General features: G+C 41.9%; 1 protein-coding gene across 1 annotated transcript in view; it reads right to left on the reverse strand.

Annotated features, from left to right (window-relative positions):
* UNC5D (unc-5 netrin receptor D) overlaps positions 1–12,440 on the reverse strand; it is an 80,725-nt gene extending 68,285 nt beyond the window's left edge. The window contains exons 1-4 of the mRNA XM_015827693.1: positions 12,366–12,440; positions 11,125–11,305; positions 8,724–8,891; positions 2,260–2,424 (exon numbers count right to left, since the gene is read on the reverse strand). Coding sequence (XP_015683179.1) covers positions 2,260–2,424; positions 8,724–8,891; positions 11,125–11,305; positions 12,366–12,440 — 589 coding nt within the window. The remainder of the gene's footprint in view (positions 1–2,259; positions 2,425–8,723; positions 8,892–11,124; positions 11,306–12,365) is intronic.
* Positions 12,441–12,928: the final 488 nt, after the last annotated feature.

Raw genomic sequence — 12,928 nt, forward strand, 5'->3', positions numbered from 1 at the left:
TAAATCAGTTTCTGACTCCCTCTTTCTTCTCCCTCACTGTTTTTGCAAAACAAGCTAATGGGGAGTGAACAAGCTGAGTGAAGACTGATAAAATTAGGCCAAAGTCTTCATGAAACGTCTAAGGCAACAGGATGCCAACATTAATAAAAAAGAATAAGGCCTTTAACCATGGGAAGGGATGGGGGAATTTTTCATACTCATAACATAGGCATACAGAAATACAATTTCGTTTCCGTCATTTCTATTCCCAAAATAGAGAATGATGTACAGCTTAATGAACATGGAGCAGCTATGAACATGGAGCAGAAGGAAGCTATCTCCCAGAGTATGTGATCTTCCTTTGACACAATCTGTTTTTGTAGCAATGAGTCATACTGGACTAGCCCAGTTAAAACCAAATTAATTATTCACCCTTAAAGGAATCCAGAATTTCCCTTCTAGCCTATGTAACTCTTCCCCGGAACTTCAAAGGATTTGAGCTCCAAGGAAAAACTCAGATGAAATGAAATAAATCAAAGCTGCAAACACATGCAATTCACCAGCTCCTAGTAGAAACAGTGGACTTCACACAATTCTCACCAGTCTCTAATGTCAGCTATGCACTAGATATATATATATGTGGCTATGAAACTAATAAGGATGGAAGAGGGTCGTTCTGTCCCAGCCTACAAGCGAGGAAAAACCCTTTTGCATTGAACAAGGCAGGACTTGGTAAGATAAACCCGTTTTATTTTGACACAGATTTTATGAACAAAATCCCAACCAGTCCTTTAGCTGTTGAAATGAACAAGATTCAGTCTCTGAGTTCTCAACTGGAATGCTCAAGGTTTAAGTCACTCAGACACACAGAAATCCGAGAATCCTGGGGCAAGAAATCCAATGACAGAAGCACAAAATTGTAACATGAACAGTTGCTTTCAGCAACCAGCCCCTCCCACGCCTCTCCTCTTTATAGTCCAGCCAGGACATGACTTCTTAGAGTCTTAGACTTCTTTACTTTTCCTGGAGAGCCGCTGTCCTGCATGCCTTTCCAGATGCACCATGCATCTGGAACAGGCCCCAGCTGTTCCTCCTCTTCGCTCAGTTCAGGCCCCCAACCCAGCTGTCTCTCTGCCTGAGTGTGAGTAGATGGGCCCCATGTCACCTCTAGCTCTGAGTCTTCGTGCTCCTCAGAGCCTTCCACAGACTCCGATGTGAACCCAGGCAACCCTTCCCCCTCATCCGATTCATCTGACTCGGCTGCCGGATCTGCTGGAGGCGAGGACTCACAACAAGGGTAAGGAAAGAAGGAAGATGCGTTTGAAAGGTTTGAGAGGGAAGTAATTAGCCAAAAGGATGCAATTAAACTGGAGGTACAATTAGGCAAGTGAAAGGGTCTATTTTAAGAGGGTTTTATGAGTTTCCTGACTTCAAATAACAGGAATGTACTACCAAATTTTGGTAATCGTTGCAGGATCCAATCTGGTTCGGTCACCAGGACCAGGGGTTTAGTCTTACGAGCTTTCGGACCCATTCTGGAGCCCATCCTCATGGACCTACTCACTCACCCCACATTTGGGTGGGAGAGAAGTTCCCTAAGGAGAGGTTCCAGCACAACTCCAAAAGCTCATAAGACTAAACCTCTGGTCCTGGTGACCAAACCAGATTGGATTCTGCAACATTATCCTGGGACATGTATATTTGCCTTCTTTGGACCTGGATATCTCCGAGACCGCCTTCTGCCGCAGATTATCTCCCATCGGCCGGTACGCTCCCACAGAGTGGGTCTCCTCATGGTGCCGTCAGCCAGACAGTGCCGGCTGGCGACTCCCAGGGGGAGGGCCTTCTCGGTGGGAGCTCCCACCCTCTGGAACGAACTACCCCCAGAGATCCGGGTGATCCCGGATCTCCCTTCCTTCCGCCGCACCCTTAAGACATGGCTATTTCAACAAGCAGGACTGGCCTAAGGGGAAATTTTTAGCGGGGTTTTAAAAACAATTTTAAATTAAACAAGGCCAAATCTAATATTTCATTTTAATTCTGTTTTTTAATGATAGTTTCGGGGTATTTGTGTATCTGTTTTTATCAGGCTGTCAGCCGCCCTGAGTCCGCAAGGAGAAGGGCGGGGTAAAAATTCAAACAAACAAATAAATAAATAAATAAATAAATTTGGTAGCTGTGCCTAGGATCGGAGTTTGCAAAGAGGAATCCAAGCTCACACATGGCCGGAGATTCTTCAGCCCTCATTTAACAGAAGGGTTTCCCAGACAAGTGACTTACCTTGGATACAAAGGCCTTCCGTGCAGTTCTCTGATTCTTGGTTTGGGCCTTCACAGAATTTCCCACCATTCCGTGGAGGTGGAGAAGTGCATTCCCGGATCCTCAAGTGCTCACACTCAGGGCTGCAGACTGACCATTCACTCCACACCTCCCAGGCACCGTCCACTAATGAGGAGAAAATGAATAAATGGTAGATTTCAGTACACGGCATTTAATCGTCTATGGAGATTCTCAGTCATCCAGGTCATGGTTGTTCCAAAGGTGCTTTTTTCAAAAGGCAACTGGACTGTCTTTGTTTTTCCTTGAAGACGTTTTGCTTCTCATCCAAGAAGCTTCTTCCGTTCTGACTGAAGTCCTTCCATTCTCCGCCATTCAGTCAGAACTGAAGAAGATTTTTGGATGAGAAGCAAAACGTCTTCAAGGAAAATTTTTGAAAGAGCACCTTTGGGAGAAGACATTTGATCCAGTGATAGTTTGAATCATTTAAAAAAAAAGAAATGAAATAGTGACATTATTTGGTCGCTATGCCTCTTAAAAAACAATGCACATATTTTATTATGTAACTGAATTTCTTTCCCTGCTCCTCCTAATCAGCAACATTCATATCTCTAACTTCAGCTTCTAATTGTCTATGTTCCCATGTTCCTCTCAGCCTTAAAACAGATATTGATTCCCAATGTTGCATTATAACTAAAGCCAAATATCTGCGGTCAAATGGAAAACTTCATTCTTTCCCTATTAACCTTCACTTCCTCCTTCTATGATCCTCCCCATGTCTCTTATGTGCAGCATTTAAAAAAAATATATAAGCTCCATGGAGCAGGAACTCACACTGTTAATAGTGTGCAAAGAAGACTTAGACATCAGACTTCATGTAATGGCATTAGGTACAGGAAAACTGGGAATCATTTGATTTTGATGGTGATGAGGAGGAGGTGGTGGTGATGATGATTGTGGTGATTTGCAAAAGAAGATGAGAGAAGGGGAAGATCCTAAGTGTTGTTGCTCCACATCCATGTTCAAATTGGGGATGAACCACTTTTTTTATAGGCCAGTGCTGAAATAGTAATGCAATGCAGCTTTTCATTCTTTGTGGAATTGGAGCTGGAAGAGAATTTCAGTTTGATATGTCAAATCTTGAAACTTAATATAATAGTTTTCTGTTCCCTCCAAAAATCGAGGCTTGCAGCAAGCAGATTTAATGTCCACACTTGGCCTGAAGTCTGCTCATTCCTAATTTAAATCACTGTTGGGCACCCCAAGAGACAAGAATGAGCTAGAAACCGCATCTCTATTTTATTACAAGAAGGGATAACTATAAAAGATAATTCACAGTTATTGAATGAATGCAAGTGGAAGATCAGGATTTTTAACCAGCCTGATCTCAAATTTTTCATGTTCTCTTGCAGTGATGCTGTCTTAGAAGAGGAGAGCTGGATTTGAACCTCCGTGTTCCCACATTTTATGGATATCTGGGTTTTCATTTTCGGCATTCCTGCTCACCCATTTAGATAAGTCCTTCGTGTTCAACTGCTTTCTTCTAAATATCAAATAAGCCCTAACCATTTTGCATGATAATCTGAGCTGAGCTGTAAATTCACACCTTTATGAACTCTGCAAAATAACTGGACCGTGATTCCACTCAACTCTAGATGCTGAGTATGCTCTCTGAACTCGAGAAGAAAAAAGGTAAAGGTTGACCCTGTCCAGTCGTGTCCAACACTTGGGTGTGGTGCTCATCTCTGTTTCCTAATTGAGGGGAGCCAGTTTTGTCCGAAGACGCTTCCATAGTCATGTAGCCGATATGACTATATGCCGAGGTGCACAAAACACTGTTATCTTCCCACTAAAGTGATACCTATTTCTCTACTTGCATTTGCAGGTTTTCAACTGCTAGGTTGACAGGAGCTCACCCTGTCATGTGGTACTTGGGTCTCGAACTGCCAATCTTCTGATTGACAAGCCCAGTGTTGTTCTAAGTAGATAATGGGAACTCAGAACCTGTAAAATGTTGGAATCTATGGAAGAGAATATGTATAGCTCAGGATTAAACTATGGAGTCAGTTCTAGTACTGATGATGTTACCTAGTCTGATAATGAAACATCTGCAAGAAAATGACCAAGCTCAGAGAGCATAAAGGTTCCACCTGTTAGAATTTATCCTTAGTTTACAGAAGAAAAGCAGACATATTATTCATGGAACACATGAACCAAACCTGTATTTAAAATTTAACCTTGAAATAAATTCCTTTTCTTTTTTAACTTGTCCAGACAAAGCTAGAACTTTTTCCTTGGACATACAGTTTGCAGGGATGTATGTCCCCCTCTGTTTGTGCAACTATAGTTTCACTGAAAGCTAGATTTTGCCAAAAAGAGTGAATATCCAATCTTTCTTAAAATAAATAGCTCGAAATGAAAATGTCTGAATGTGAACCTAAAGCTCAAAATTGCCCTAGAAGGTTACAAGTGCCAATTTTTTATCATTTTACCAAAAGGAAAATGAAATAGCTTCTTTTCAGTTGTCACTCTCAGTTCCCGCTATTTCTGACTTTCGCAGATTCATTTGGGTTGCTTCATTTTGGTAAGAGAGGGAGAGAAAGATTGCCTGAAGCAAAATGAAAATAAAAAATAAATAAATAAAAAAAGATCTCAGGGATAAAACGCTGATTCACGTACCGCCTTAGCTGGAAACTGCAAAAACTTGGCTCAAAAGTCAGCAACTTTTACATAGTTCCACACTTATGGGATACACACAAAGTACCATTTTCAACAAAAAAATATATATATACAGACAGCGCTAACCTAGAAATTGCAGTTGAATGGTCATTCTGCCAAATTTAATTTCATGCTAATCATAGCTAGCACAAATTGCCATCCTTGCATTTGGTATAGCATTGAGAGGTGAATAGAATAGTAATAATAGCAACATACAGGTAGTCCTCGACTCACTGCCATAGTTGAGCCCAAAATTTCTGTTGCTAAGTGAGACGGTTGTTAAGCAATTTTGCCCCATTTTTCAAGCTTTCTTGCCACAGTTGTTAAGTGAATCACTGCAAGTTGTTAAGTTAGTAACATGGATGTTAAGTGAATCTGGCTTCCTTCCCCATTGACTTTGCTTGCCAGAAGGTCGCAAAAGGGGATCACATGACCCTGGGACACTGCCATCATCATAAATATGAACCAGTTGCCAAGCATCCAAATTTTGATCACATGGATATAGGTGGTAAGTGTGACAAACGGTCATAAGTCTCTTTTTTCAGGGCTGTTGTAACTTTGCATGGTGAGTAAATGATCTGTTGTAGGTTAAGGACTACCTCTATCAGCCAACTGATTTGTATTTCTGTTAGAGAGAAAATATCGGAAGGAAGAATGTCTGTGTTTGCACATATATTTTTTCTTTTCATTGTTATAGAAATCATATCACAACTTTGTTTTCTATTACATAATTTTCAATAGTCCCTCAGACTTGAGGTTTGGGTGAAGGAGTTAAGAACATCTTCCCCAACTGAGATCTGAACATTTGGAAGAAACAGCGTGCCAATATTTTTCTTTTCTTCCTCCTCATTTTAATAGGAAATATACTTCTTTCCATTTCTGTTTTTCACGCAAAAGGAAGCTATTGGTGAAGTTCTCATAACCGGCTCATCGGATTTTAACACAACCCTTAATTACGAGATGGGACATGAGAAGTGTCCTGTCCTTTTATCATGTCTTTCAGAGGTCTACTCCAGAGGTACACATATACCAGTGGTGGCGAACCTATGGCACGCGTGCCAGAGGCGGCACTTGGAGCCGTCTCTGTGGGCACACGTGCCATTGCCCCAGCCTCGCCTCCCCCCACGACCCCCTCCTCACCGGCAGCCCCCCTGGAGGAGAGTTGCCCTCGAGCGTGGCCCACACGGAACAGCGCAGCCAAGGATATGGCAGCCAGGCAGCGTAGACAAGACTCTGCCCTCACGCCCCATCCCGCACAGTTGATGCTGCGGGGCACGGGCAGAGGGTATGGACTCCATGGTGCTGCTGGGCTGCCTGGGTGATCTGCGGCGGGCCCTGAAGGCATGAGTGGCCCTGCAGGCAGGCAGGGTGGGGAATGGGGTGGGGGTGAAGCAGGGGCGGGGCAAAGGGTGGAGTGGGGGCGGGGCCAGTTTTGGGGCACTCGGTCTCTAAAAGGTTCGCCATCACTGACATATACCCTAGATTTTGAAAATGAAATATATTAACCTTTCAATTAAATTCCAAGGAAGACATCCTTAAGGTTTTGGCCGATCTGACAGTATGGGCACCTAGGTTTAGGATGGAGACGGGGAAAAGTACATTACTTGATTTTTTTTGCCATCTTGACCCGTTCAAGTAAACAAGAGCACATCTGAAGAGCTTATGGGGGGGGAAAGGAATAATAAGGTAGGAATCTAGAAGAAAGGACAGGTTCGGCAGGCTGGGAAACAGATTTTAGCACTGTCTCTTTTGGTGGCAATGGAGGGAGTGGAAATAAAACCCAGAAGTTGGTGATTATGCTTATTTATGAGATCCAACAATGGCTTGAGGCTTTTTGCCTGAACAGCTGCTTGAAGTGAAAGTAATGTTGCTATGGAAATTCAGATTCCAACAAAATCTGGAGTTTTTGACATGTGCCAGAAATATCAGAGCTAGCCTTGCAGCCCTCTTGTTTACGTCTAAGAGAAATTCGGAATCAATATATTTGTGAATTGCCTGGCAAAGAGCACACTTTCCAGCTTGTAGCTTATGCAAGCCTTGTCCAGCTCTGCTTGAAGTACCTGTGTTCAAACCATGCCTAGTTAAGGGAGGAAGTTCAGAAAACAGGAGGAGAAAATGCTTGCAGTATGTAGTACAGTTCCAGTAAATTCCAATTTAGACTGGTAGACGTAGTGTTTAAACCCGCATAGTGTTCAAAGTGCTTTAGGTAATGAAGCCTATAGGGAATATGCAGAAGACAAAAGGGAAAATACATACATGCATACACACGAACAACACAACTACTCAGAGTGCATAAGAATCAGTTGTGAACTAATATCTTAATAACCATTTGGCCCAGAATTCAATTTTGCCATTCTGGAGAAACTGAGATGCTGAAAAACAAAAAAGGTTGGAGTTGCGTCCATGTGTCCCAATGTCCACCACATCCTGCAATAAAGACAATTGAGGAATCACTTTTTTCCCTCAGAGTTTCTACCCATCCAAATAAGATCAAATAGGATCTTGCCACAGATCCTTCAGCCAAAGAATGTCAGTTCATGAGGACTAGAAGACAGGCTTTTTCTGAAGCAGCCCCTGCTCTGTGGGACATCCTTCAGAGATTAGAATGGCCCCACCCTATTAGTTTTCCATAAAGCTTTAAAGACCCGGCTATGCTCCGGAACCTAGAGCACTACATGCAGCAAGGGTTTCGCCTCCTGGCTATACAGTTAACAGATCAGATGTCTTGCTTTGTATATATTCAAACTAGATGTTTGAAAGTTTGTTTTATTGTTTTAATGGTTTCTTTTTCTGTTTTTATTGTTTTAAAAATGTTTTTAAGATTTTAATTGTAATATATTTATATATTTATAAAATGTATTGGACACCTATCTTAGGGTAACTCTGGGTGGCTTACAGTCGTATATACATATGCTTTTGTATATATGTATGTGTATGTGTGTGTATGTGTGTGTGTATGTGTGTTGTATATCCTCCCTGGCCTCTACTGACAGGAGTGAGAAAGAGCCTGTGGCCTAAAAGTTAATACAGCTGCCTAACATGCAAGCTGCCCAGGTTCAAATCCCAGAGGGGTAAGACTAGCTGATGAGAGCTAAAGAGCTTGAAATAGCTATACTAGTCTCCCTTTAACTCTTTGTCAGCCACACAATTTTGAATTTACAGTGTTCACAGTAGTGATGTCTGCCTGCAAAAGATGCTCCTAGACTGGAGTGAAATGCAGAACAGATTGCTTTATATTTGGTAGACCGGGTGTTCCACCAAACACACACACACACACACACAAAATTAAAACATAAATAATTAAAATCAACATTAAAACCTAAAGACACATGGGGAGGGCAGGGGCAGAGTGGGGGGAGGTACAGCGGTGGGATTCAGCCGGTTTGCACCACTTCGGCAGAACTGGTAGCTAATTTTTTGATGCCCAGGCCCAGAATGGACTTCCGGAAGTGGCATCCACACAGAGAACCGGTTGTTCACATATTTGAATCCTACCACTGGGGAGGTGGGTTCAGTTGTTGCTCAATCAACCACCTCCACTGTGCTATTCCCCCAACTGGGGCTCCAAGCCAGCTGGCAAAGCCACGTCTTTAGGCCCTTGAGAAAGGATAGGAGGGTTGGGGCCAACCTCACATATGTTTTTTGAATTGTGAGTCACTCAGAGTTGTTTGCAGAAATGGGCAGCTATAGAAATCAATCAATCAATCAATCAGTCAGTCAAATAAAGAAATAAATAATATCTTGCTCACTGGGACACAATGATGTGCAGGTAATTTTCTGTACAGACATTCCTTCGCAGAAAGCACCACCGTTGAGGGGAGCAGGGTTAGTACACGTCCGGGATCTCTTTTGCCATCCTCTGCCACACTGGGCATTGCAGTTGGACCAAGTTGTCCAAGAAGACCAGCCTCCGTTCACTAGGCAAACATAGGGGAAAGGGAAGCGAAGAGGTGGATTAGCGTGTCAGCATTTTACAAGAGGCAGCCCTTGTTACGCAACTTTCCATTTTCAATATGTCCTCCTTAAAAACAAATAAAGATGTGATAGTTATCACAATTTCCTCTTTACATGCTGGAATGCAAGTATTACTGCGATGCACTTACCTAGAGGACATAGTATCAATAAATGCATATGTTTCGGTAAGGAACTAGTGATGACGTAGGCTCACTTTGATTCTCTCTAAGCACAACTTTAAAAATTGGTTTTTTTAAATCCCACCTTTATTATTTTTATAAATAACTCAAGATAGTCTTTCCTCTTCCAATTTCCCCCATATGAACAATCCTATGAGGTGAACTGGGCTGAGACAGAGTGACTAGGCCAAAGTCTCCCAGTTGGCTTTCAGGCCTAAGATAGGATTAGAATTAATTGTCTCCTTGTTTTTAGGCTGGTACCTTAACCACTGGACCAAACTGGTTAAGGAAAGGGAAGGGAAGGGAAGGGAAGGGAAGGGAAGGGAAGGAAGGGAAAGGAAAGGAAAGGAAAGGAAAGGAAAGGAAAGGAAAGGAAAGGAAAGGAAAGGAAAGGAAAGGAAAGGAAAGGAAAGGAAAGATGAGTGGCCAATAAATGTTATAAATAAATAAACAAACAAATGAAATGAAATGAAATAAGGCAGGGGTAGGCAACCTTGGCTCTTTTATGACTCGTGGACTTCAACTCCCAGAATTCCTGAGCCAGCACCGCTGGCTCAGGAATTCTGGGAGTTGAAGTCCACGAGTCATAAAAGAGCCAAGGTTGCCTACCCCTGAAATAAGGGAAGGGAAGGAAAGGAAAGGAAAGGAAAGGAAAAGAAAGGAAAGGGAAGGGAAGAAGGAAAGGAAAGGAAAGGAAAGGAAAGGAAAGGAAAGGAAAGAAGGAAAGGAAAAGAAAGGAAAGGAAAGGAAAGGAAGGAAAGGGAAGAAGGAAAGGAAAGGAAAGGAAAGAAGGAAAGGAAAGGAAAGGAAAGGAAAGGAAAGGAAAGGACAGGAAAGGAAAGGAAAGGAAAGGAAAGATGGGTGACCAATAAATGTTATAAATAAATAAACAAACAAATGAAATGAAATGAAATAGGGAAGGGAAGGGAAGGGGAAGGGAAAGGGAAAGGAAGGGAAGGGAAGTGTTGAGACATCCTTCTGTCTTAATCAATGAAATGTCATTTGGTACTTTAATAAGAAGAAAAGATGAAACGAAGAAAGAAAAAAGCAGAAAACTTCCCTGCTGCGTTTCAGATTCAAATGTCTGTAAGGTCATCTGTTATTCTATGTCTTAAGTTTGATTAAGAGGCTCCATTGTTGTACAGACAGGTATCATTAGTATACATTAGACTTTGGATCTCAAGATATTGCTTAGCTGCACTACCCAACATCCTTACCTTGGTTACATCTAGTGGAAGTTGAGCTTCAGCAAGTTATAGATGACTGTATAGACTCTTCCCTCCCACCTAAGAAAAAAGTGGGGAATATATAGCCCCAGTTCCACATTAATTATCCCCCTCCAAAGAGACACACTTCTGTTCACTAATGAGCAATTGGTTTTGTACCTTTTATACCCACCCATTCTCAGCAAAGTGTACCTAGAATTTATGTAGTCACAACTTTTATGCTCTCAACTCTCTTTTGAAATCAAGGATCTTAATCTATGACTGAACAGAGAAGCGTTAATGGGTTATTGATTAAAAACAATAATAAAATTATACTTTGCTCGAATGCACACATAGTTCATGAACAGTTAGAAGTCAGGAAAGGGAACAATGACATGATCTGTCTTCCTGTCACTATTAGAAGACTAGAAGGTTTATTTCGGTGCTCTTTTAAAATTTGTTTTCCCGCTTCTGTCCAATTGTACCCAACTCTTGGAGACTGCCAGGACAAGTTGTTGCAATTTTCTTGGCCAGGTTTTCAAAAGTTCTACTTTTTAGGGATGAAAGACAATGACTGTCTCAGTGTCATCCAGCTGGCTTCATACCTAAGGTGGGATTAGAACTCATAACTGATGCCTTAACCCAGTGTTTCTCAACCTTGACAACTTTAACATGCGTGGACTTCAATTCCAGGAAGTTCTCAGCCAGCAGTGTTGCTTAAAAGAAATGGATGAATGAATTCATTGACAGTACTGATCAAACAAGAATGATACTCATAGTCCAAGAAGTTACAGCAAGTCACACCTACTGACCATACACCACAACTGTGGCTGAGAGGCTTCTTCTTTTGGCAACAATGTTGGCTGCCATGCAGGTGTAGTTCCCTGAATCAGACAGGCGGGCTTGACGGATAATTAGGTTATGATCTGCTCGGGTGTCAATATTTTCATCCTGTTCAGCATTGACCGTTTCTTCATTCTTAAGCCATTCCACCTTAAAAGAAAGCAAGTGGAGAAAAAACAACAACAATTCATAAACTATGAATATTGATATATTACTCTGGTCACTATTTGAAATTATTTACATGAAAATAGAGAGTATGTCTGGTGCTGTCCCTGGAATCTCTTAGCACTATCCATTTGGACTAAGAATTATGGGAATTGAAAATACTGGAATGGTCATCCTCCAATTAATAGCTGCTTGATAAAGTAGCAAGACAATGAATAATGAATTCAGGGGGATGGGAAAGCAGGAAATGAAAATAATATGGAATCTTCTTCATTTGGTGCATTCAGAAAGGGCACAGGGACAGTGAAGCAAGCTGAATTTGCTATGCATTTCCTTGGATATCTACATAGAAGTATATGTATCATAGACACTAATAAAATAGGATGTTGTTGAAAGGAGGGCAGGAGAGATACAGAATTGGTAAAACAAGAATGCAGAGCTTCAGTCTGTTCTGTGTCTTCAGAACTGGAGAAATGTGGCAAATAAGAGGATCTCCAGAGGAAGAGGTACAAACCTGGAGGACTAATGGAAAAAAGGAAGGAGTAGGACAGACCAGGTAAAGTCACAATACACAACCCCATTCTCATCACGCCAAGATTCTTTAGAAATAGAAGAGATACATACAGTACATAATAATGTGAAGCCTCTCCAGAGATAAAGCTAAAAGCAATCATTTTACTGAGGGAAACGGCTGAAGAAATATCATAAGGAAATGTCATGAAATCAAAACACAGAACCTTCGGAATTGGGAAGAGTGATGCACAAATATTCCTTTGCCTTTCAACCCTATGAGTCTATGATTCTTTCCTTCTCTTTTCAAAGGAAAGAAGCAGCATGCCAGACTGCTTCCATCCCTCCTCTCTTGGGAATGCCTTGTAATGGAAAATCCCTGCTAGCATTTCCTCCATGGCATGAAGCAATCCTGAGGTTCCAAAGATTTTTCTTAAGGAGTCACAAGCTCTGAATCCAGCAAACTCAGAGCCAAAGATTGTTCCACTCCAGAGATCTGTCATGAATCTGCTAATGTGAAACCACGCCAAAATACTTGATCCTGCAGAGCAGGTAAATTAATTGCAGGAGCTATAGCTTCCATCATTAAAGGAGAATATTGGTAGTTCATGGTTGAAAGGAGGGGTCCTTGGTGCTCTCCGAGCTTGGGTGTTTTCTTGCAGACGTTTCATTACCCAAATGAGGTAACATCATCAATGACAGTCACTAATAGCCCTGATGATGTTCATTTGGGTAATGAAACGTCTGCAAGAAAACATCCAAGCTCAGAGAGCACCAAGGACCCCTCATGCCTTCCATCGAAAGAGTGTAGCATCTACACTTTTTGCAATGGGTATTTCAAATCTATAAGAATTAGCCTGTGACAGTTAAGTCACAATTTATTTCCAGGTCTCAAGCTCACTAGATCACCCCAGGTGAGCGCCCAGAGACATGGAAGCAATCAGTGTATGGATCTGCAGGCTACAGGCATTCATTAGCAGGCTGTGCTGGGCAGATGGCTGGCAATTTGTAGATTTTCTAGTTTATAAACAAATCGGCAGCCGACCACTATCACAGCCAATTAGAATCCATGCCAGGCAGCAGACTTGGTTCTTTTTT

Source organism: Protobothrops mucrosquamatus, unplaced genomic scaffold, assembly GCF_001527695.2.
Source record: "Protobothrops mucrosquamatus isolate PMUCROS unplaced genomic scaffold, P.Mucros_1.0 scaffold3876, whole genome shotgun sequence".
NCBI lineage: Eukaryota > Metazoa > Chordata > Lepidosauria > Squamata > Viperidae > Protobothrops > Protobothrops mucrosquamatus.